The 27,411-nt window shown below is 36.4% G+C and overlaps 1 protein-coding gene across 5 annotated transcripts in view; it reads right to left on the minus strand.

Annotated features, from left to right (window-relative positions):
• Positions 1 to 2,361: 2,361 nt before the first annotated feature.
• LOC144965919 (parathyroid hormone/parathyroid hormone-related peptide receptor-like) overlaps positions 2,362 to 27,411 on the minus strand; it is a 168,428-nt gene continuing 143,378 nt past the window's right edge. For 3 of the 5 annotated variants that reach the window (XM_078901770.1, XM_078901772.1, XM_078901771.1), the window contains exons 9-16: positions 26,969 to 27,125; positions 21,995 to 22,055; positions 20,931 to 21,000; positions 20,197 to 20,288; positions 15,163 to 15,301; positions 13,631 to 13,672; positions 8,616 to 8,686; positions 2,362 to 5,116 (exon numbers count right to left, since the gene is read on the minus strand). In XM_078901770.1, coding sequence (XP_078757896.1) covers positions 4,936 to 5,116; positions 8,616 to 8,686; positions 13,631 to 13,672; positions 15,163 to 15,301; positions 20,197 to 20,288; positions 20,931 to 21,000; positions 21,995 to 22,055; positions 26,969 to 27,125 — 813 coding nt within the window. In that variant the 3' untranslated portion in view covers positions 2,362 to 4,935. Of the gene's footprint in view, positions 5,117 to 8,519; positions 8,687 to 13,630; positions 13,673 to 15,162; positions 15,302 to 20,196; positions 20,289 to 20,930; positions 21,001 to 21,994; positions 22,056 to 26,968; positions 27,126 to 27,411 lie in introns of all 5 variants that reach the window. The other 2 variants (XM_078901768.1, XM_078901769.1) reach the window with 1 other exon arrangement.

The raw sequence follows: 27,411 nt of genomic DNA on the forward strand, positions 1-27,411 counted from the left end.
CCAATAATGAAGATAAAAGAATACACATTTACGAAGCGCCATTGCTGCCAATCCTTATCTACAAATGTGGTACGCGGAGTTTACAAAAAAGACATTGGACACCCTTGACTTCTTCATATAAAACAATTGAGACGAGTTATCGGGGTACATTGGTCAGACAAAATCTGTAATAAGGATGTATATGACAGAGGCAGAGTACAACCAGTCAGTACGCGAATAAAGAAACAAAGATGGAAACTGTTCGGACACGTCCTCCGACGAGATGAAAATATTCCAGTACAAACCTCGATGGATGATTACTTCAAGCAAGGAGCCAAATGCAGAGGGCGTACATCAACTTCACTTCCAGCAACATTGAATCAAGATCTCAAAGAATATCAAAAAAGATTTAGAAACGACAACCGAAGAACTTATTTCAACAACATAGGAAACATCCAATTGCCTGAGGACCTTAACACACATGATGACAATCAAAAGCAAGGAACACTTGCACTGTACAGAGATTTATGGAAACCAATTACTAACTGGATATTAGAAACAGACGGACACACTCAAAGTAACACACGGCAAGCATCCATAGAGACAGAGCAGCCATATTCATTCATTCATTCATTCAATGAAACAAAAAACCAAAGCAAACAATAAAAGCAAAAAAATAAAATAATAAGATAAAATAAATATAAATAAATGAATAGATAAACATAAACAACAAATGGGGAAAATGCAGAAGCATACCCCCCCCCCCCCAAAAAAAAAAAAAAAAAAAAAAAAAAAAAAAAAAAAAAAAAAAACAAACAAAAAAAACGAATATTAAAAAAAAAAAACGAAAACAAAAACAGACATACACACACAAAAAAGCAAACAAACCAAGACAAAATCAAGTAGGCACATAGGGTGAAAAGATTCTGAAAGTAACAGAAACGTATCATTCTTTCAAAACGATGAGATCTGTTACAAAATGATACGTTGTTGAATGATAAATATACGAGATATAGGCTTAATAACGTCATAATGGTATGAAATATATTAAATAGATTTTAACATTTACATAGCGCATTTTGACGGATTAACATGCTTCCTGCGCTTGAGAACGTTTCAGTTTTACCCAGCAGGACATACGGATACATATTTTCATTTAATACAGTTTTCGTCGTCTGTTTGATGTCCTTTTTGTACTAACATTCTTAAAATATACATCAGATCTAAAAGACCCAGCAACAGATTCACTGCTTCTGGGTGGACAAGCGGGGGAGGGGGAGGGTGGCAAACAGTCTCGGTCCTTTTGCGTGTGGAAAGCTGATTTGTTTGTTTGTTTTTAAGGGTTTTACGTCACTTGCAACACATTGAGGTCATATCAGCGCCAGTAAAAAGGAAGACAATGGGGTAGTAAAAAGTTCTAGAATTACAATTAAAGCACCCAAGAAAAGGTGAAACAAAGAGGAATTCGATCAAATAAGAAACAGATGTAGATTCCAAGAGCACACAATTAATTAGTTTGAGATACCTAACAGTCTCATACAGACACAAGCACAGCTCCGCACTTAGAGGAAGAGACTCAAATGTTTACAAATCATATATAATACGGAAACAGAACGTAACACATTGCATAACATAGAGATGATTTACAAGGGGAAAAATATCATCTCCCAAAACTAACTATACATTTGACTGTTTCCCTCTCAGCCAAGGACTCCGGCCAGGGTCAGGACAAAAAACCAAGTAGTCTCATTCCAAGACAATGACAAAAGCAATTGGAAAACAGATACATGGGGATAGAAGACACAACAAGTACCTTCCTGCCCACTATGAGAGGGGAGCAACTGAGATATCGTGACCTCTTGATTGATATTACGCTACATGAAAGCCCACAAAATTAAAGATTCATCTGACTGATCCCCCCCACCCCCAACAACACCAGTACCATAACTTGCACACAAAGCAACATAAAATGGACAATAATGGGCAACGAGCAGCTTGGTTCTAAACAAAGAAAATCAATACTTTTTAGTCTTCATGCTGGCAAGATCAGAATGTATAAAAGTCAAAACATGATCAGATTTATAATGTTTTTCTCCTCTGGATACACTTTTATGCTCGTCGGAGAAGTATTTCATATGGGCGTTCGTCATTGTTCCGATTGTTTAGAACCAGTTACTAAGTTACCATGCGTCATTACGGCGGAAGTGACGTCACGATTGTTGAAGCCTATTGATATATTGGGGCGGGTGGGTGGGGGGGGGGGTGGATGATAAAATAAAAAAGGTAAGAAGTAAAGGTGTTCGTCACAGCTGAAAAATCCACCAGCCATAGCTGGGTGGCCAGCGACCACACTCCCTATAGAAAATTCCACCCAACACAAAATTTAGTTTGAGTAATGGCACTTTTATTTAATTAAAGAAACAAAATTATATTATTTTCAATTATTATGGAGATTAAAAACTAAGATTAAAGCCTTTTTAGAACAGACATATCCTGAGCGTAATATTTATATACACAATATCTACAATAGTTTCAAGCAATTAAATGTAATGAAAACGTTATGAAAATGGTGTTGAAGAGGATAGGGATGATAAAGTGATTTACGATGATATTGATGATGATGATGATGATGATGATGATGATGATGATGATGATGATGATGATGATGGTGATGAAAGGAAGGTGATTATGATGATGATGATGATGATGATGATGATGATGATGATGATGATGATGATGATGATGATAATGACGATGATGAAAACGACGACGATGATGACGACAATGACGACGACGACGATGATGATGATGATGATGATGATGATGATGATGATGATGATGATGATGATGATGATGATGAAATTATTGGTGAAGACTACAGAATAGTGCCATTGATGATAATAATGAGCAAATGACGGTAACAACAATAATATACAAATGATCATAATGCGAATACAATGTACTGCTATACTCATGATAACGATGAAGTTTGTTTTGTTTTTTGTTTTTTGTTTTTAAGGGTTTTACGGCGCTTGCAACACATTAAGGTCATATCAGCGCCAGTAAAAAGGAAGAAAATGGGATAGTTAAAAGTTCTAGATTACAATTAAAGCACCCAAGAAAAAGTAAGACATAGGGGAACTGGGAACAAATAGGGATCAGATGTAGATTCCAAGAGCATACCACCAATGTACTTAGTTTGAGATCACCTATAAGTCTCATCCAGACACAAGCACAAAATCCAACAAAGAGGAATACACTCAAATGCTTGCATTATACATTAAAAATAACAAATATAATAACACATAACAGAGAGATGATTTACAAGGAAAAAAATATCATCTCCCAAAACAATAACTATGCATTTGACTGTTTCCCTCCCAGTCAAGGACTCCGGCCAGGGTCGGGACAAAACCGAGCAATTTCACACCAAGACAAAGACAGAAAGCAGGTTGGAAAACAGATATAAGGAGATAGAAGACACGGTAAGTACCTCCCTGCCCACTGTGGAGGTAGGGAACCCCACCCAGATAACGATGAAGGAGATGATGACGGAGAATATTGTAAATGATGGCAACGATAATGACACAAATGTAAACGATGATAAAGATGGCTATGGTGATCGTTGGAATGTGACAATGATGGCGATGAGGGGGGTGGCGACTGACTGACTCAAAGATAATGGCAAATGATGGTAGTGATGATGATCATGATGATGATGATGATGATCATGATGATGATAATAATGAGGATGAAGATAATGACGGTGAAAAAAATGATTGCGGTGATGATGGGAACGTGATAACGATGATAATAATGCAGACAATAATAATGAAGATATCACAGATAGATATTAGGGAGGTAGTCGACTCGGCAAACATGATAACTAAGAATTATGTTTTTATAGCACCGGCACGGTTCCTTAAGGAGTTCATGTCTTGCATCTATTTATAGGTGCAATTTGAGGCAGTTGTTTTCTATAGAAACGTAATGGTTCTCTAAGGGGGTTCATACAGAACATTTCCTATTAGGATATACACAGACTAGATGACTTCTATATACCGTCACTGTTCCCTAAAGAAATTCATTCATAGCTTTTCCAATTTGTATCTATATAGACTCCATGTATTACATATGTAGGTACCGTTGTTTTCTATAGAACTGTAACGACTTCCTAAGGGTGTTCATACATAGCTTTTCCTATTTGGATGTAGGACCTTTATAAGCCAGATGTAGGCGCCGTAGGTACCGTGTGAGGCAGTTCTTTTCCATAGAACATTAACTGTTCCCTCAGGGGGTTCATATTTGACCTGTCCTATGTTGATGTATATAGATCAGATGCCTGTAAGTACAATGTGAGACGGTTGTTTTATAGACAACCGGAATGGTTCCCTAAGGGGGTTCAGACATAACTTTTCCTATTTGGGAAGAGAAAGCGGGGAAGACCCAAAGAAACCTGGCGAAGGACCATGGAGAAAGAATTAAAGGAAGCAGGCCTATCCTGGAATATAACCACCGCAAAAGCAACCGATCGCAAAAAATGGAGATGTCTGGTGGATGCCTTAAGGCCCGAAGAGGATTTAAGTAAGTAAACTAGATGTCTGGCATCTGTCGGTACCATTTGTAACAGTTATTTTCTATAGAACGTAACGGTTTCTAAGGAGGTTCATACACAGCTTTTGTAGATAGACCAGATGTCTGTGAGGCCATTGTTTTCTATAGAACCGTAATCGTTTTTGAAGGAGGTTCACTCAAACTTTTCCTATTTGGATGTATACAGACCATATGTCTGACGTCTGCAGATACCAAATGAGACGGTTGACTTCTGTAGTAGTACCGCAACGTTTTCTGAGGGGGATGATAATTACTTTTCCAAATATATCAGACGTCTTGCATCTGTAAGGACAATGTGAGGCAGTTATTTCCAATCGAACAGTAATGGTTCCTGAAGAGAGTTCATACATAGCTTTTCCTATTTGGATGTATATATACCAGATGTCTGGCGTCTGTAGGTACCGTGTGAGGCGGTTGACTTCTGTAGTATCGTAATGGTTCCCTACTGTAGTAACTACGTATGCGTCTGTTGTCTTTGGCTGCGAATGGGTCCGACCCGCTTGGACTTGAGGAATTCGCCTCTCTGGAGATTAGAGAGACAAGAAAATATCAATTAACAAGAGTGCATTTCATTATGTATGTGCGTTTCTCTTTATTATCACAAAAAGTAGGCAGGCACGTCAAGATACGAGTCAATTGATATTTTCGTACTGATTTATGCTTTTGTATTTTCGTTACAAAACTACTATCACGGTATTTAACTCTCTCCTTACCATACATTTTCATAATTTTACCCACAATTTTTCACCAACCCGAAACAAAAATTTATTTATTTATTCAAACAGAAATGGAAAAAGTACATTCTATATATAATATTCTTTGGCAAAATACGCTCTACAACACAATGTCAAATTTGTATAGCTATAACAGAATATTCTCTTTAGAAAAGAAATCAGAATTTAAAAAATTGTTGGTTGAATCGTAACTAATGTGACGATTTTCCAATGGTTGGTAGGGGAAGGGTTAAGGAGTAAACATGATAATTCTTTTAGAACATTTTCACGCTTGCCTCACAGCTACAACTACATCAAAGCTCATACTTCCACCATTGTCTTGCGATTTTGAACAAGAGCAAAAAAAAAAATCTGATAACTTTTTTTTGTAAACAAAACCGTTTCCAGTGGGCATATTCAGATGAGCACATATATGCAGGTCTGATAACCTAATGTTATTATAGGCTTGTTTTAACATCGTTGTAATGGACACTATTTTGTGTTGGTTTGATACTACATCCATCACAACAAAGAGTAAAGAGACCATAACAATTTGGGTTATCAGACCTACAAATAAGTACACTTCGGTATATACCATAATATGTAGCATACTGAACTGAAATTAGGAAGTTGGCAATAGTGTCAAATATAAATCAGAAAAAGGTGTGTATGAAACAGTGCCAGACAAAGCAAAAAGGAAGATAAAGACAAAATCTTGGCAGGCTAGTTTCTCTAGGATTGTCTCTTTTTCCTGTATTTTTTCTCTCAGCTTTGTGTGCCACTGGTTTATTGAGATCTTTTCTGATAAATTGTAACGTATTGATCCGACACTTAATTGCCAAGCTAGAACCTTCTTGTTGAAACGTAATAACTAATGATGATTTTGTAATCTTTATTTCGTTTAGACTAGCCATAGTGTAGTTGTTAGTAACTATTTATAAGCGCTCTCTCTCTCTCTCTCTCTCTCTCTCTCTCTCTCTCCCTCTCTCTCCACACACACACACACAAACACACACACACACACACGTCCTCTCGTATACATAATAATAAAATTCCAAAACATAATAAAAGTATACACGAGATTTTTTTAAGTGTCGGACCAGATGGAGAATAGAACCCGGATCACACTTATAAGAAATTCTGGCAAGTAATCAGTGCATTGCTGAGCTGATCATTGTCCAATCAACAAATGATTTACCCCTCTCCTTGCCACCTATTGGAAAATCGTCATAATTGTTACGATGCAACCATCACTTTTCTCATCCAGATTTCATTTCATTTTGCTATAGCTATAAAAACTTGACATTCTGTAATAGAGTTCATATTGTTGAATAATATTGCGTATAGAATGTTCTTATTGCTTTTCTGTTTGAGTAAGAAATGTCTGTTTTGTGTTGGGTGGGTTTGAAGTTTTGGGGAAAATTCTGAAAATGACTGGTAAGGAGAGAGTTAAAAGATACATGGTATCGTTAAACAGTTAACTGCCGTACCCTGTAAAACAAAAACTTTTTAAAAATTTGGCCAGACCACTCGTCCTTCAAAATATGACCCTCGTGATGAGGATCCTTTAAATCGATCGATATTTTTGAAGGACGTGTTTTCTGGCCAAATTTTTAAATGGGTGTTTTTTTTTTCCAGAGCACGGCAGTTAACGGGTTAAAAACGTCACATCTTGACCATTTTACCATTGCTGTATAATCATACCAATTCTAGTTATTTTATAAATATAATGAAGTGATGTACAGAATGCTAACAACAGATTAAAATGAATTTTCTGAAATATTCAATGTTCCACCTTAATTTCTACCTTTATATGCCAAAAATGAAAGTCTAAAAATATATCTGAATCACAATTCAACGTTTTATTTGTTCTATATTTGAGGGGGGGGGGGGGGGGGGTTGTTTTTTACAGTTTTTTTTCTTTAAAAAAAATCATCATGGGGAACGTGACAGCAATCAAATGAAAACAGACAGGAGGCCCCTGGTGAGTTTGTTAAGTTGTCAAAACAGGATATCTTTCACGGTAAATCGTCAGTTTACAAACATGAATGACATGTCAGTTTCGTTTATGTGCATTTGTATATAATATAATCATTGAAATGAATGGCATGTTTATCAAACCCTGTGATTTGTTACAGATTTTGGCAATCCGCAACATTTATCTTTGTGCGGCTTTGTGGTCGAGTGATATGGCATTCGCCTCCGGATCGGAAGGTCGAACGTTCGAGTCCATTCTGAGCGGAAAAGGCTCTTTACTCAAACTCTCACCATACTTAGATGTAAAATGAGTATCGCACCGTTAACTGCGTTGTCTCTGTCTGAAAAGGAAATATTGTAACTAAAGCGTGGCATGCGTCATGTGTCGTCCTACATGTTATGTGTTGCTGTTAGTGATTTCTTGAAAAGTGCTTTGAGCGGGTTTAGTGAATATACATATATTGAAAGAGATGGTGGTATGGTTAATCCGGCTTGTTTATGGGTAATCAAAATATGATGCGTAAAAACTTATCCAAAATAAAAACAATTATGAAAGAAGCTGAAGTGAATAGCATGCGAATCACACTATTAAATTTGTAAGAAAACTGTAACAAGCAAAAAAAGCAATCTTTTATAACGAATGACTGTGTATCGTTTTAAATTTTCGGAGATTGCATAATTGAAGGATACGATTTCTAGCCAAAATCTTTTAAATGGATTAGTTCAGAGCTTAGGAGATCTTCCCTACACCATGACATTCTAAGTTATCGTATTAAAAAACTTTCAAACTGTGAGACAGAATCGTGTTAGTGCAGTCAGTGTAGCAAAAAGTGATGTACAAAAATGAATGTAAAAGCTGTAAAGAGTAAAATAAGGAACACAGTTCTAATATTTAACGTTTCGGGCTCAAAACCCTTCTTCAACAATCTAAAAAAAACTGATAACATGGTATACTTCATCAGTATTACCCTTTTAAATGATTCTCTTATTTGCTGGATAGAAAGGGTTTTGAACTCAAAACGTTACGCGACTGGGTTTTTGTTTCTTATTCTTCTTCTTTTTTCTTTTTTCTTTAAAACTGTTAATGTCGCTTTTGTACATTACTGTCTACAGTCCTCAGCTTCTAGCGGTTAATTACTCTCTTAGACAGCACAATGCATCTAACTGGGTTAGTGAACTCAAAGGTCATTCAAAGATGAGCCAATGCACGGCTTCAAACTGTGCTGATTTGTATACCTCACGTATCGACTAGGAGGACGAGCTGGAGAACTATTGCTACGGACTAGAGGGGAGGAGTAGTAGGGGGTTGAGGTCCTGGACCCATTGACATACTTATTAGGAAATTGCCGGAAGTTGGCTCGTAATCTCTTTCGTATGTAGCGCTTCCTCAGCTCAGACTGAACCTGAAAGGAAAAGAAAAACAAAACATTGTGTCATTGGAGAAAATTATGGAGCAGTGGTTTGTTTGTGAAGAACAGAGGAAGTGAGATGTCCGAGTGGGCTACAGGGTTAGAGTCACGCTTAGGGCATCTGTAATTGTTCATTGAACAAATTGCTTAGCCTCTAATCTAGGACGGGTAACGCGTGATTAATCTAAGTCTTTTTTTAGATAGACACGAGACACATTTCCATGATAATGAATGAAGAGAAACTTGAGGGGTTAGTTCTATACCGTACCCAATTCCAGTTGGGCCTGAAAATTGATACAACATCAAAATGCCGTGCATCTCTTATGTTTTCCCCCCTGTAGCTCATCAATCGTTTACATTTTTTACTGGCACAACAAATCCACTGATTCATCAAATAGACTTTCTAGATTATTCGTATGATAGCCATCGGCAGTGGCTTCTCGAATGGGAAAAGCTGGACTAGATCATAGTATATAACACATTCCTTCAAATGTTGTTGAGAAAAGACCAAGATAACTATGAGGTCAGTCACAGTGCAGCGTTGCAAAGTGAAAAGTTAATATGAGTTATGTTACTTGATTAGCGAAAAAAGAATAATAATCGAAATGACGACAGCTGGACTTGAACACGGGTCTTCCACACGGAATTGCAATGCCTGATCCATCTAAGGATGATATACTATTGCATGAGTTAGTCACAAATACTCCTGCCAAATTCTGGGCAAAACCAAAATATTTTTCAATGCTATCGATTTATCTAGCAGTAATAGAGTACTAAATACTACCAAATAGAATAATACATGAAAATAATCATGAGATCAAGTAAAGAATATATCAATATAATAATTAAAGATACACTTTTATTACATTGGTCCCTACATAAATCCACGTGGCACGCATGCGTATTAATTAATGGGAATATTTGTCTACCTATAAATCATCAACGCACTCATAGTACCAAGTGACCTGTAATCACGGCCTGATTACAACAGAATAAAATTATATAAGTTTCAATCAATGGTATTTAAACAGATAATCTTTGATAAAATGTCCAATTAAGTGGAAAATGCACGTATTGGTATGAAAGACCAGGTTACGATAATAGTTCATTGTTTCTTCCTCACTCTCTTTATCTCCCTCTATCCTCCCCTGCACTCTCTCTTTCTCTCCCTCTCTCTCTCTCTCTATCTATCTCTCTCTCTCTCTCTCTCAGTTTTTTTTCTTTCTTTTTTTTTCATTCTCTATCTCTTACTTTCTTTCTCTTTTTCTTTCTCTTTCCCGCCCTCTCTCTCTCTGTGCTCACAGACACACTTTCTTTCCCTTTTATTCACTCTGCCTCTCTCTCTCTCTCTCTCTCTCTCTCTCTCTCTCTCTCTCTCTCTCTCTCTTTGCTTTGTGTTAATAAAATCTTCGTCTATTCTTTCACCTCCTTTTCATGTTTCTTTCGTTCTCCTCCTTCTCCTCCTCCTCCTCCCCTCACTTACGTTCCGCCACCGCCTCCCCTCTCTCCCTCTCTCCCTCTCTCCCAATATCTCTCTCTCTCTCTCTCTCTCTCTCTACCTATCTTATTACCAATATCTAACTCACTTAACTCCATCTTTCTCTCTTTCGTTCCCCTTTTCTCTCCAAAGCAATATCATATCCTCCCTGACCCCCCCCCCCCCCCCTTCCCGCCACCACCACGAATCAGATTGTCTCATTTATCATGTACGACCAACAGTTCCCGTAGATCTACATGAAACGTCACGAACTTCAGATTACTGTAGATCCGATCTAAGGCCCAAAATGCCATTCTCAACTCTCCTAAATCCCGAAGGAACTTTTTATTTATTTATCTTACTTCTTATTACCAAACTCTTGGATTCATTCATCCATATATGACTGATGTTCCACCTCCTCCTCCTCCTACTCCTCTTTGCTTCTTGAATTTGCTTAAAGATGGCGGTTTTTCCAATTGTTTATAGTGTCTCTATCAGAGAGAATGATCTCTACAGTGTATTATGCAAGGCATATATAGGTAAGGTTGAATGTGACATCATATTCTCACACTCTTGCTTTTTTTTAAATTTTGGACATGTTCCCAATCTCTAAGAAGGTTTGGGGTTCGATTCCCGCTCTGTGTGGCGCATAGATGAAAAAGGCTCTTGAATCACATTCCCTCAACGCGCTCAACGTTTAATAGCTTTGTCTTGGTCGTGGAAAAATTGTAATATCTCATAACTGGTGTCGTGCCTCGTCTTAAATGTTAAGCGTTGCTGTTCGCTTAGTGCCCCATGTTAAGCGATTTGGCACTATATACATGTTCGAGTTTCAATGCTAAAATTGAGGTCACCCCGACATAATACCGTTTTGAGACGGGATCTCACATAATACAGATTGCCTGTGCTCGACGTGCACTTATTTGCAGGTCTGATAACTCAATTAATTATGGGCTCATGGTTGTAATGGAAATATCAATAACCGACGCAAAATATACAATACAACAATGTATAAACTAGACCCATAATTGTGTTTGGATGTCAGAACTGCATAATATATAATATATATATATATATATATATATATATATATATATATATATATATATATATATATATATATAACCTTGAGCTTTTATTTAGAGCTATATCCAATAAACGTGCTCAAACCACTTTTCAAAAGATCTCTGACAAACAAACAGCAAAGTAAATTTAGAACGAGACATGACGCCTGTTATGCTATACTACAATTTTTTGTCCTGCAGAGACATTACTGTTAATGGCCAGGAACTCATTTTACACCCGTGGACGGTGAAAGAATGTGAATAAAGAGCCTTTTGCAAGGACTCAACTATGCGCCGAGCGAGGGTCGAACGCAAGACCTTCCGATCCCCAAGCACAAGACGACATAGTTGTAACGTCGCCTCTGCTCGTTATTCTTAATAAAAGAAGTGACAAAGAAAATTAACAAAATTAAAAATATAGTCACTTCTTTTATTAAGATTAACGAGCAGATCGACAAATTAGGCAACATCAGCTGTATGGTTTTAAATTAAGACAGAATTACAAAGTGTGTGTGTTTATCCTTTCTAGAAAAGGCAAAGTAAAAAAGAAGAAAAGTTCGAGAAAAAGTCATTCTAAACAGCAGTAGGCTCGACTGGGGATCAAACCTCAGACATCCTGATCACTGCAATCAAGAGGCCTGCGGTTCAATCCTAAGTCGAGGCAGACTGATTCTCATATGATGACATTTTTATGGGTCATTTTCTTTCGGCTTTGTTCTGGGAGTCTTGCTTCAGTTTTATCTTAACATAATCATTAGGGGCAACATGGCTCAGGGGAACGGTCTTTGCATCGTACCCAAACGGTACAGAATTCGATTACCGGCCTCGTTGTGTGGCCTTGAGCAAGTCACCTTGCCCTAGCTAACTGACTTATCCTTTGGAATAGACCCTAAAGACAACTTTCCCCTTGGAGACGGATAAAGGAAATTTATTTTAATTTTATGTTTTATTTTTATCATCAACATCAACACAGGACAGAAGCCTTGAAAAATCGTTTTCATTTTCATTACGAGCTTAATTTAAGTCACAGTTATTGCGTAAGTGATGGATGGAGGACGGATAAACTCACACAAATAGATAGTCTTATCTTTTTTCTTATCTATCTCTGTATCTGCATCTCTATCCCTTTCTCTTTCCATTTCCCCCCCCCCCCCCCCCCAGCCCTCCCCCACTCCGCATCCTGGATATCTCACATTCTTTTTATTTTTTTCCCTCTATATTCTTCCCCCCCCCCCCCTTCCATCTCTCCCTCCCTCTCTCCCTATCTCACTCTCTCTCTCTCTCTCTCTCTCTCTCTCTCTCTCTCTCTCTCTCTCTCTCTCTCTCACCCTCACCGACTCCAACAGATGCATTGTAAATACACAGACAACATGCTAGCGGAAAGGAGGGGAAGGGTGGGGGGGGGGGGGGGGGGGGGGGGTTGTAGATAGACAGAATGGTTGGATAAAATTGGAGAAACGAACTAATTTTAACTTCACACAATTTATACAAACCTAGAGTTGTGTCTTCATATAAAAACAAAACCTGTTATCATGTGGAATTATTATTTCCCTTTGCATTGTCTAGGCAGGCGTCTAAATTGCATGTTTGTATATAACTCAGGTGGGTTTACTGTGTAAATAGCTTTTGAAGATTACAGCTGCAGAGAGGAAGGAGTTTATCATGGCCTCATTTACATAGTTTTATTTTGTTAATTTCATTTTGTTATCACTTTGCTGCATTCTTAATATCACACATTTCAAAGTAAAATGTTGCGTTTAGAGCCCCATCAATTCAACTTTCTCTTCTACAGGGATTGCAAAGCAACTGGACTTTTATTTTAAAATATAGCATCCTCTCAAGATTTAATTATTATCAGTCCACTCCGTAATGTATTTATAATTTTTTTAAACAATATATTATGTTGACTTTTTCAAGACATTGCAAAACTCCCTCAACACATTTTGGCGGTATTTTGCTTCGAACAATATTTTTTTTTTTAGTTTAAGAGAATGGGTTTTACTAAAGGATGTTTTTAACTTTAATAACGTAATGAATTATATTGTCTTGTTTTGGACATTGCGAGATGACATACAAAAAAAGAAAGGTTTCTGGACTTTTAACCACTTATCGGTCGCACTATGGAAAAATATGTATTAAAAAATTTGCCAGAAAAAAATTTGATATTCAACTATCGACCGATTTAAATGATCCTCATCTTGAAAAAAAAAACAAAAACAAAAAAAAAAAACAACTCTCAAAACTATTTCCGGCCAAATTTATAAATTAAAGTACATGTTTTTTCCAGAGTACGGCAATTACCTGGCTAAGATAAATATGATTGATGATAGCATTCTAGTCTACTAGTATAGCGTTCTACAAAACATTTACAAACATCGAAGCTAAACAATTGCTTACCTCTTCGTTAAGAAAGCAGAATAAAAAGGCAATAAGGAGACCCTGGAAATGGAAAATTCAATGTTATGTCGAGATGTTTAAAATGATAAAAATTCTTATTAAAGCCATAAAACTCAGACTCGAGTTTTGCTTATCTAGACCTATACCATTAATTGTGGAGAATGGATTTAGAAGTTTGTCGTGATATAAACCTAGATTTCATTTATTTGAACGGTTTCAGTAAAATGACGATAGACCAGTTGATAGAGCACTCACTACAAAAACAAAGAAACCCGAGATCAAACATTTAAAAAGTGGAAGCTTTTTCTGCTCTCCACCCCCCCCCCCCCCCGCCCCCCCCCCCCCCCCCCGCCCCATGCACAGTGATAGATCTGGGGGAAAGTACTTAGTTCCTAACCAAAGAATAGCAAATTTATGGAACGAAGCAGAATGGGATAAAGTTAAAAATTCAAGATTTTTTTTTTTGTTTTAACCGCATGCAATAATTATTACATTATTATAACAAAATAACAATTTAAGGAGCAGGCAGTGATGTAAGATAGAAACAGTGCCATAAAAAGTAGAAGAAAAATACAAGAAAAATCATATCGACAATCGTCGACAAAATCAGCCGAGGCAGGCTGACATGTCTCGTCTTACATATTATGAATTGTTGCTTTTCGCTTCCATTTTACCCTCTAATTACCAGCTGATTTTCAGAATTTTATCCAAAATTTTACACTCACACTAAACAAAAATAGATTAAGTAATTCAAACAGTTAAGCAACAAATAAATTATATAATATATAATATTGTCCAGAAAAATCAGCTCTAAATTACAGATTCAAGTTTTTAGAGCTATAACAAAATAATTTCTGTTAATTTTGTGATGTTAATGGTTGCATTGTAACGAATGTGGCGATTTTGCTATGGTTGGTAAGGAGAGGTTTTAGCGTTTTGAGAAACAAGTTCAGTAGTACTTTATCTACGTATCTGTGATACTTATTTACTTACTTAACCAAACCAGCGACCTGCTGAGCTTTAGCCTTTCGGTCTTGTGCCATGATGTAAGAGTTAGATGTCATTTGTTGTTGTTCCAGGTGAGTTACATGATGTTTGGATTTGGTGGAATGAATGCGCGTCTGCTTAAGTCTTCAAGAGAATGACAATAATGAGCTTTTATATAGCGCAATATCCACTTAACGTGCTCAAAACGCCTTACAAGGGGTCCCTGGCCAAAATCATCTTTTAACATGTAATACCGGACATGACGCCTGTTAGGCGTTATTAATTTTTTTTTCTCGAACAGAGACAACGCTGTTAACGGAATGTACCGATCATTTTCAGCATTTTCCCAAAATGGCAGGCTTACCCAGCAGAAAAATGATTATTTTAAACTTAAACAGCTCTCTACAAAACAACTTTATGTTCTTATGAAAAAAACAAAGATCAATCTTCAAAGTTTGTGATATATCTAAATAATAAAAATGTATATTGTATCGTAACAAATGTGACGATTTTGCTGCAGGTGGTAAGGTGAGGGTTAAACCTACCTGGAATGAATTGAAGAGCATTTCCGAATACAGTTTGATGGTGAGCGTGACCGAGTCCACTGTCTCTGGCACTGCAACGGTTATCAGGAAATGGACACCCAGTATTGGAATGAGGACAAGCGTGGACTTACCCAGACGTCTAGAATAAAGAATAGAATATTTTATCAAAATTCACTAAATGGATAAAAAATTAATGAATATAATAATATATCATTTGGAAAAAACAGGAAATCCAGAACGATACAAATCCTTCTTAATGGACGGTTTGGGTCTAATTATTAGGAAAATCCTTCAAAAAATTGATTATAAGAATTTGGTACAAAACGATATTTTATATGTCTCGTTCTTTATGTTACGTGTTGCTGTTGGTCAGGGAAACTTTGTAAAGCGCTTTGAGCACTTTTAGTGGATATTGCGCTATATTAATAAAAAGGGTTTTGATACCTAAACGTTTCGTGTCTAGTATTGTTTTTTTTATTTTTTTTTTGGTTATATTTTCGAAGCTGTTTTATTCATTTTTGTTCATGTCACACCTTCGAGAAGCTTGGTATCAACTTGAAAACTCCCTTGTGTAAATCACTGAAAGCTCGAATGCCAAAATGGCCCATTCAAGCCGGTGAGTATAAGTGGGTGAGTGTGACTCTTATAGATGGGGACAACACAAGCAAAATAAACAACGTTTCGGCACTTGGCTTTCATCAGGGCACAAAATAATCAAGACACATAGCTAGATATGCAATTAATCACAAACAAAACTTTTTTCTCTCCTCCTTTATCTTTTTGATACTTTTCATGTTTTTGTGTTTTCCCTTGCCTGTCTAGCTCGTCATTGTGTCACTCTGACATTTCGGTCTAATCCTCGGATTTAATGAAAACATTACCACACCATCCCCCTGGCATATCTGGTATCCAATAAGAGAGATTTAACAAAAACACAACCGAAATCTAATCTACCGTTCACTGGATGGAACTCGATCGCATTATCAATTTCTTATACTTAGTTTTATTCCCCTCTTTACACATTTAATTACTCGTCAAACTCATCCTCTTCGTCTTCTTTGTCGTCTTACTTTCCCATTTCTTTCTACTGACATCTTGTCCTCTACATCCTCTTCCTCATCCTCCCTTCTCCTCCATTTCTCAGTAGCATTCTTTTCCTTTTTGTTTCTTCCTTCTCCACCTCCTTATCTTCCTCTTCCTCCTCTACGTATTCCTCCTTCTCCTCTTCCCCACTTTCCTCCACTACACCCTCCTCCTCCTCTTCTCACTCATCCTCATCCTCATTATTCTCATCTCCCATTCGCTCAATGCCTCCTTTATTTCTCTGTTTCTTCATCAGTTCCCCTCACACTTAAACGTTTCCTTTCACCCAACAAATTACGTCTGAAAATTCACCAATTCAAATCATCAATAAACCAATCAGCCAATAAAACTGTCTCCGTAACTCATTAAAACAGCCTCATCAAATCATGCATTCCCAAGCATTTTAACCAGTTCACTGATGTATTCTGGAAAAAAAAAACACGTATTTAACAATTGGGCTAGAAAACTCGTCTATCAAATATCGATCGAAATAAATGACATGAATCTTGGCATAAATGATCAAACTTTGGCACCTAGCAAGGTCTTCCTTTTGACCCAAGTTTTCGAGTTTTAGCCAAGATGAAGGTCATTTAAATCGAGCGATATCTTTTGAATAAGTGGCTTTCCAAAGTACGGCAGTTAAGTGGTTAAATTCAGATGAAATACACACCATCCTCCCTCTTCCCACTACTTGTAACACTGCCGTACTCTGGAACACCCCATATTCAAAAATTTGGCCAGAAAACTCGTCTTTCAAAAATCGATCGATTTAAATGACCCTCATTTTGGCAAAACTCTCAAACCTGGGACTCGCAGGGTCCCAGGTGTGAGAGTTTCTGCCAAGATTAGGGTCATTTAAATCGATCGATTTTTATTGAAAGACGAGTTTTCTGGCCAAATTTTTAAATATAGGATTTCCTTCCAGAGTACGGCAGAACAGGTGTAATGGCGCCTCTCATTTCATGACACTTTGACGGATGGAAACGTGTTTTGATTTGAAGGGAAACTGAAACGTCATGCAGAAAATTGTCAGAAAATTAGGTTTTGATTTTTGTGTCAAAATTAAATGATAATGTATGGGAAATAAATAACAAATCAATGTAAACTTAAACATTAGTATAGCACAATATCCATAAACGAGGGTCAAAGCGATTCACAATAATCCCTCAGTCAACAGCAACACGTAATAATATGTAGGACGACACGCGAATAGTCTTTGGGACCCATTAGGTCCATGGAGCCTGATTTTATCCCGGTTTTTAGAGCGCATAAAGAATAATAGCAATTGTTTGCTAACCTTTGGATATGACATTTGCCTATCACATAGTACTTTCAGCCAGATATGACAGCCCAGCTAACCATCCCTGCTGTGGACAGATCGGAGGAGGCAGTGTCAGAAAAAAATAGACTTCAGCTTGATCGATCTCGGTCACTTTGCGTGTGAAGCGAGTGCTCTAACAAATGAGCTATCGGAGCCTCCCTTATATATGTATATATATATATATATATATATATATATATATATATATATATATATATATATATATATATATATATAAGGGCTCACATTTTTTATCCATCCGACATCTCAACGATTACCATTTTTGATTCATCGGTGGAAGCAATCTAAGACAGGAGACAGTAATATGAAATGTTATGTAATGTTACAAGGATTCCCATCAGTCGAGTGTCAGATCCTTATTATCATGTAAATGACAAGGAATATCGGCATTAACAACAAATATTCCGGTAATCTCAAGATCAAGACCCATGGTCTGAGAACTGAGAAGAAAAAAACACGCATAAGCTGTTCAATCTACAACACAAAATAATGTAAGATAAAATATGATCCACTCTCGCGTATCAGCGTTATGTTGTTTTGAAGCTTTTATCAATAATAAGATCTGCCTTATTGAAAACTTTAACATTCGTAATTTTTTAGGAGGATAAAAATATATAGATATCTGCTAAATTTAACTTTAAAAAATCAACAATTTAATCAGACAAGGATTAGACCCCTACATAACACTTCATTATCCTGAAAATTATGCGATCTTGCATCGACTCTCATTTTCAAGGTTTTAATGACTTAGAGATGATCTTGAAGTTCTAAAATTGGAGCCGGAAAAACTTCGTAATTCTATGAAGTTTTCGTAAAATTATCTAGATAGGTCTGAATAAGTAAACTCTGAAATTCAAATTTTGACAAGGAAAATTTTTCATTCAAATATTCATCTATTAAAATGACCCCCATCTTGCCAAACGCTGCCAAACCTGGGACTTTGTGGAATAAGGTAATTATATACAGTGAAGTCCAAGGTTTGAGATTATTTTTGCCATAATAAGGGTCATTTCAATCAATCGATATTGATTTTTTGGAAGAGTTTTCTGGCCAAAATATTAAATACGTGTCTTTTACAAGTGATGCAGCACTGACTGCTTGGCTCAAATGCAGGTTTCCCAGCGGGAAATTCAATGCCTTATGCACCTGGCCATCTTGCCTCTAAAGTACCTAACTTTCAATAATCATGCTTTAAGTATTTTATGTTCAATAATTTGATAGTATTTATTAACAAATTAGATCTGATAAGCTCTCTACTCACATTGTTTCACCTTATTCGGATGTAAAACATACCTGGTTTGTAAAAAATGTAATTTTGCCATTAATACGTCATGTCTCGTTTTATATGTTAGATGTTGCCGTTGGCTTGAAACACCTTGTAAAGCACTTTGAGCACATTTAATAGAAATTGCGGTATTGAAAAGCTCAAGTTGATTTTACTTCATTTCCAAAGTCATCTATTCATAACTAACTTTTATAGCAACTTCTGTATCTAGCTATGTAAATTTCGAAGACAAATTATAACTTATCAAAACAAAGCAACATCAATGATTGAAAAAAACAAAATATCTTTAAGTTAGCAAAGTCATGTTGCTGGAGGCAAAGTTGGACAGACCTCGCGTCATTGGCATCTTACCATATTATTATATCAGAAGCTAAAAATATATTTAACTTTGCATTAGCTTTCAGCTTTAACATGGTTTGATAAACTACATTTTCTTCAAATAGAAACTTCGTGACAAGCTTGCTGTAGTATTATAATAATAAATAAACACCTTATGTGTTGTAGTCTATTCAATGTTAAGGTTATCGAAGTGACTATTCTCACCCCCGGATGCTAGTCTTCATAATAGTAGTCCACAATTGTATGTTTAATCCAAAGGTTGAAATGCAGTAATTTGTTAAGTTTCTTGTCACAAGTTGCACAATTAAAAAAAAAATCAATCAAATCCAAATCGCAAAAAGCCGGCGACGTTTTTTTCGGTAATCCAATCGGCCGGGGGGGAGGGGGGGGGGGTGAGAATAGAGGCAGCCTAAGGTTATATACGGGTCATACTGTTCATATTTAACTCAATTAAGTGCGTCACTAAGACAAGGAAGCGTTTATTGTGTTATAAACAAATTTAGATTTTTACGTGTTTATCGAGTGGAACTTTTAAATAAAAACGACTGTTTATAACACATTCAAAACCATCCATAAAACAAGTAATTCATTTGAATTAAGAAGAATGATGTTAAATTGAACATGTAAGAGAAGAATATTTATTTCTGCTATCGTATGCACCTATTTAGAGTTGACCTTACTAGCGTAAGTCACTGGCGGGGTTTTACTCTCTCTCTCTCTCTCTCTCTCTCTCTCTCTCTCTCTCTCTCTCTCTCTCTCCCTCTCTATCTATCTACCTATCTCTCACACACACAAACACACATACACACACACACACACACACTCTCTCTCTCTCTCTCTCTCTCTCTCTCTCTCTGTGTGTCTCTTTCTCTCTAGTAGTGTGAATACGCCATCACTTTGAGCGTGGATTTTTAATACATGCTTAAATCACAAAAAAATGATAGAAATAAATAAGATTGCAATATACCAATAAATAGCAACTCACCTGTATCTATATTTTCTTGCCCTGGGTGGCGCTGCTCGGACAAGTTTTGTACATAAGACCCGCACAATATTGAGGAAAAACAGAAAATTTATCTGTAAAAAAAAAACAAGCATTGTATATTGGTTAGTATCGTCTATGGTCTTAACTTTCAATTTGTGGACAAAAAACTACTCTGAAATAAATATTGCTCTTTTAGTTATATTTATCATATAAATATGGCTTATCGTCTCAACATAGTATTATAACGGGCTGAACTAATCCTTAAAATCGAATTTAAAGTTTTACTTTAAAAATCTGATTGACACAAACCGACGAATACTTAATTGCAGGTCTGATAACCTGAATTGTATTGGTCTCATTGTTGTTATGAAAGTACCCTCAAACCAAAATGTACTTATTTGTAGGTTTGAATACCCAATTTGTTATCGACTCATTGTTGAAATGGAAATACTCGAGTACTCTCAAGCCAATGTGAGTTTATTTACAGGTCTGATAACCCATACAGTTATGGGCTCATTGTTGACAAGAAATTCTCTAAAGCCAACGCAAAATAATGTCAATTACAACCAAGTTAAACAAGCCCATATTTGCGCTCGATTATAAGCCCTACATAATATTTTCACGTCGATATTTATAACTGCAATCACTGAGCAGATAAATCAAAAATAATCACAACTAGGATATTTTTTTCAAGGCCATGCCCTAATTACAGATAATCAAGTTAAAATACTTACAATTACAATAGCCATTTGGGGAGCTTTGAGAATTAAAAAGTAATAATAGGTGGGATGTGTATTCCAGCATCTGAAAGCAAAAAGAAAAAAAGAGAGACCGTTTTGAATTAATGATGTAGACCAGAAAAAAACCCAGAAACGAATAAAACAAATATAGATAATTACAAATCTAAAATTCTCAACTTTTACTTGTTTATTTAATTTTTATATCATTCATCGAAAGTCAAAAGACATTGACATAAATGCTGTCTATAACCCAGTGATTTGTATAAATCATAGTGATAATGAGGGAGCAGGTACCGGATTAAGACAAAGATCTGAAAATGTGTGTATCATGTCACAGTTTCATACACACTTTTCCAGATCTTTATATTGCACTATGGTGCCTGATCCCTAAATTGTCACTTTGATATTTTAAAAACAAAAATTGGAGTTACGCCGCTAATGTCTTCGTCCTCGTCCTCTTATGTTCGATATCTGTGTTGTATAATTTAATGCAAGAGAGGGTTCAGAGCGTAAAACGCGTACCCTTGTGTAGAAAAGTATTAAAACCGTCACAACTATCGGGAACCTTTGTGGTGTAATGATATTTTTAAAAAATCTCTTTATTCATCCCATAGGGGAAATTTGTCTCTGGGGTCTATTCCAAGGGAAAACTGGAAAAAACCCAGACGTCATCCGCAGTGCAGAGCCGCAAATCGAGCTAAGTCGAGGTGACTTGCTCAAGGCCACACAGCGCAGCGGCGGGTGATCGAACACGGTACTTCTCGGGTACGAAGCAAAGACCGTTCCGCTGAACCACGCCTGCCTCTAATGGTAGCACTTCTGATAGGTAATCAGGAAGTCAATGAAGACTAATATTTTGGAAAGTTTTTTTTCTTTTATTTTTTCTGGCTTTGTCTGGCACTGTTTCATCCATATTTTTCATATCTTTGTACATAAAACACATGAACATCCTGGGGTTCCATGCATGCAAAGCCATTGAGCAAATTTCCTGGAAATTACAAATATATAAAAAGTAAATACTTGGATATCAATAACATATAAAGTGATAAAAAACTTACAAGACGTTTTCATCAATAGCTCGAATACACAACCAAGGCACTAGAAATAAGAGTGGACCTCCTGGAAATAAAAAGAAAATAAATTAACGTCATAGAATTAAAACATTGATAGAGCGTTTGACACTGAGGAGTAATCCTGTTGTGGTTTTGTAATTTCCAAGCCAAAAACCATACTTAAGTTCCTCTTCTTGTTCTTCTTCTTCTCCTCCTCCTCCTCCTCCTCCTCCTCCTCCTCCTCCTCCTCCTACTACTACTACTACTACTACTACTACTACTACTACTACTACTACTACTAGTAGTACTACTATTCCTACTACTACTACTACTACTAGTAGTACTACTATTACTACTACTACTACTACTACTACTACTACTACTACTACTACTACTACTACTACTACTACTACTACTACTACTACTACTACTACTACTACTACTACTACTACTACTACTACTACCAGCCATGTTGATGAGCTCAGAAGGGTCAGAAAATGTTCCTGACTTGGTGCTGTCACGATTGCTTCCGGCAGATTGTTCAAGTCCTTTGTGATCCTGGAAAAAAGCTCTGCTATCTATTATATCACACTACGGTGTGCTTGATCTGTTGATTTTGTTTGTTCAACAAATTGTTTACAATAAAATGCATTTTGTCATATTTGGAACTCAAAAAAACAAAAACAAAAACAATCTGTAATCTGACTCTTATCACGCAAAGTCCAGACTACAGATGTCAAACTTGTAACAACTAAGGATTCTCAAAATTTGCCTCTCAACTGAAAATCAAAACAAGACCCGCCTACGGTGCAAGATAATATGATTTGTTATCAATCCTCTCAAAACGGTATATGTTGGGAGAATCTGACACGTTACCTCCAGTCTCAAAAGGTATTAATTAGGCGAAATATATACGTTTGAATGATATCGTGGTGAATGGAATTAATGAGTATAATAAATTAGGGAAACTTGGTACAAAGACGGTATACACCCACGTAAATTAAAGGAATTTGTAAAGGAAACAACATTTCCTGTCTGCTATTTATATAAGAAATTTCTTTCTAGTGGTTATTACTCCGTGATGATTAGAACTTTGCAAATTTTACGTCAATATTCAACAAATATGATCGATGTGAACCAACTATAAACAAATAGACGTCTAAGTCTAACGTGTATTCTTTGTAAAAACTTCAAGAATATAGTTACAGAGAAAATAGATGAATCAATTGATACATAATTGTCAACATGGATTTAGAAAGGGACGCTCTTTCATAACTCAGTTATTGCAAGTAATGGCTGATTTTACCAGATGTACTGATGCAAAATGCAATGTTGGTGTTATGTATTTGGATTTCAGGAAAGTTTTCGATTCTGTGCCTCACAGAAGGTTATTTATGAAACCTAAAGGTTATGGAATTACTGGTAATATTTAATTTATTGTGGTTTATTCGATGTATCTTCACGAACAAATATACGCGAATCTTGTCTTAGTAAATTAACCTGTCAAAAATAATGCCTATTGACTGTTAATCTTCACATCGCACCGAATTTATTTTTACGTCATTTAAATTAAATAATAAAAACAAAGGGGAGTAATACGCAACATGTGATATTTTTTTGTTTGTTTTTGTTTTTATTGTATATTTTTTTGGGAGGGGGGGGGGTTGGTTGACACAATTAATATAAAATCTACTTCTAATCCCGACTTACTTAGAAATTATATTTAGTCTTCTGATATTTCCATATTTACTGAGTTTAACGAGGAATATATAGGGAATTGTACACGGGGTGTTATATTACGGTTTTTGACCAATATAACTTCGGATATAGCGCTCCCAAGGACGGGCTCATCCCTCGGTCTGAAAATACAATATAAGGTCAGAAACTGTATATTTATATCTGTGTCATCTCGACATAGCAATGTTTTAAGACACATAACCGTTTCGAGAGGATGAATCACCAATTGGCTATTAATTTAACTGTCAAAGGCACAAGTTAAAAAAAATAAAGTTCCCATCCATCAAAGAGGAACAGAAGACCAGGGAATTCTACAGGGATGACAAGTATAGGAGGATGAAATCATGATATAGCGGGAAACACAACCCAGGGTCAATTGTCTGTTTGTACGGCTTTGTGGTTTAGTGGTATAAACCTCGTCTTTGGACCGGTAGATTCCTGATTTGTGCGCCTTTCTGGTGGGTGGCACAAAATCAGTCTTTTGTAAAGTCTCAACATTTTTCTACCCTTAATATTCGAAATACCGATCATTTCTTAGTAAAAACGTATTCATCCAATAATCCTTTGAACCCGCTGAAAAATATTATTCAACGATTGCAGAATATTTTCGCTCACTTTATTGGCATAAATAGAGGTTAAACAGACGGGTGATTGGTCGGCTTTTGGTGCGTTTGACAACAAATATAACGTTTCATTTAATATTAATGGGGGTCAATCTGTCAATTTTGCAGTGCAGTGGAAGAAAAGGCCGAATCATCGATCGATTAGAAAAATCATCACTCATTTGACAAGAGACTCTAGATGAATTATTACACACAATAATAAAAAAATACAGGTCCTAAGAACACATCTTGCTTCATTATGGTTACCAGGTCGACTTGGAGATACATGACTTCTATTCAATGTAGGAGTTAAAAAAAAAAACATGTACCGAGAGCTCCCAGGGACAAACAAGACAATCTCACTCTACAACTTCAACACATGTAAAACAAGTAGATAAATTATAAGTTCAACATCCAAGAATTGTACCTTAAATTTATCAAGATGGGCGCTAATCGATATCACTGCTCAAGGTCTCAGTAAGTACTTAATAATTAAGACTCTTAATCGATGCTTATCGAAACTGAGAATAGTGTTGATAAAAGTGTACTTTTCGTTTATTTCATTTCGGAATCTGTTTTTTTTAAATACTAAAATGAAAATAAACAAACCATTGTCGTGAAGCAAGAGACGAGGCTAAATGATAAGCGTCCTCTTATCAACAAAAGGTGAAAGTTGTATGTAAACGATGAAGACTTGAGGTAAGATAGTGTTAAGACCTATATGATTTTGACTAAACGTTTGAAAGTATTTGAATACCGATCAGTAATGAATTTGTCTAAAGTTTCTTCGTTACACTTCTCAGTTTCGATTAATGAGACGAAAAATAAGGAATTCCAACTGGGCGGGGCTTTCTGATATGTTTTAATGATGGACCAACTATTTTCTGAAATGAACACTATAAATAACTTGATTTCATTCCAAAATGAATCATTTTACAACAAACTGGTTACGAAATCTCTAAGAATCTTACTTTGAGGGGTTGAATGAAGGTATTCTTTCATGTCTTTGGGTTTATTATACTAGATATTTTAATCGCGGAATAACACATATCTACTCGAAAAGCCCGTAGTGCTTCTTACCACGATGAAGATAACTCTTATAATAAATACAAAGGCATTAATAAAATGCTATATTATTCTATCACCGATAAAATAAGCACATGACTAGTAATAGCGTTTTCGCTGTCATAGACGTTTTGTCTCAACCTACATAATGCTAAGTGTTACTATTGACTTGGGAATTCATTGGAAAGCGTTTTGAGCTCGTTTAATGGATATTACTCTATATAAGTGCTCATGCTTGTGGCGGTGGATAGCGTAATGTTAACCAATCCATCGAAATGTTTACACTGGGTCGATTGCATGTTTGTAGAACACTTTTACGTTAAATACACGGAAGCAATCCATTAAAATGGGTAGTCTTGAGACTGCTTTGCTGAGAGAGAAAATAAAAATCTTAGAGGTCTGTTTATTTTGGACACGAATGCAAATTGTTGGTAACCCATCGTATCAAAACGGTAGAATATCGGAGTGGTCATTAAGATAAAAATAACCATTTATCTATGGTTAAACTTGTGGAATTTGGATAAAATTTACTTGTAAGGGGGGTCCCGATAGCTCAGTTGGTAGAGTACTCGCTCACATGCAAAGGGACCGTGATCGATCCCGGGTTCCATCGAGATTTTTTTGTGTGCCCCCCCCCCCCCCCTGTCTACACAGCAATGAATGGGTAGCTGAGTCCTATCAATGATAGCAAGCAATTGCTATAGTCCATTTCACGCTATAGAAACTGGGATAAACTCCGGCTCCATGGACCAATGGTTCTGAAGGACTACGTTACATGTAAAAAAAAATCTTGATCTAAATTGCAATGTGCTCAATGTGATTTACCAGGGGCCCCCTAGCCAACATTAGCATTTAACGTAGGACTAGACATGACGCCTGCTCGGCGATATTGCATATTGTTTTCGGAAAGAATGGCCAGGGATTGATTAAACACCTGAGTACAATGAGAGAATATGACTAAAAAGTTTGTAGGTTCTTTTTTCCTAGAACTCAACTTTGCGCCGCTCAAGTGGGAGTCGAATCCTGGATCTTCCGATCAAAAGGCAAGTGTCAAACCACAAGACTAATACCTATTATAGTTTTATGTAATTCATAAACTCAATGTGTTTTTTTTCAAATGTCAGAAATTTTAACTTCAAATGTACTTTTTTTATCCTCTTCATCCTACGTAATACCGTTTTGACATGATCGGTCAAATTATTTCTCTGTTTGGGCAAAGAAAATATTAGTGCGGTTTTAAATAGCCGTCGAAAAAGACTTGCTGTTTTTACAGACACATACAAGTGGGAGATGTGAATTGGGGACACTGTTATTGTACGTACCATAGGACAAACGTGTATTTATTTATCTATATCTATCTCCTCTCCCTCCCTTTATCTCTTTCTCTCTAACTCTCTCTCTCTCTCTCTCTCTATCTCTCTCTCCCCCTCTCTCTCTCCATAACTATCTATCCTTCTATCTATCTATCTATCTATCTATCTATCTATCTCTGTCTCTCTAGTTCTCTCTAAAAAAGCAAGAATAGGAAGAAGAGAAAATGTAAGAAGATATAATATGATATATATACAATACGTACCCCAACCAAACAATGTTGTCCATCTGATAAATCGCCTTTCTGAAAATATGGTGATGGTGACGAGAACGTGGAGGTAAAGACCTTCGACAAACACCCAGAACTTGCTGGCCAGCACCACATAGTGGAAAGTGGTAAACAGCAGCTTGCATTGCCAATGCTGGAAAAACATGTGGAAAAAAAATTGAAGGCAATTTTATCAAAATTCAAAACATAGTATAGAAATCTCTTTATTTAACGTCAGAGGCAATTATGTTGTTTTAGAAATATCCGAGAGAGAATTGGCCATCCGCATTAGTGAAGCGCCGCAAAAGGGCTGAGTGTCTTGCTAAAAAAACAATGAAATGCCAAGATTAGAGCGGAAAACCTAGTCTCCCATGGTTGTTTCCTGTCAGTACTCATTTCACACCCGAGTGCAGTGAGAAAAGGTAAAGAGGGTATCACAA

The sequence above is a fragment of the Berghia stephanieae genome, chromosome 2, assembly GCF_034508935.2.
Source record: "Berghia stephanieae isolate SIO BIC M18660-M18661 chromosome 2, UCSD_Bste_1.3, whole genome shotgun sequence".
NCBI lineage: Eukaryota > Metazoa > Mollusca > Gastropoda > Nudibranchia > Aeolidiidae > Berghia > Berghia stephanieae.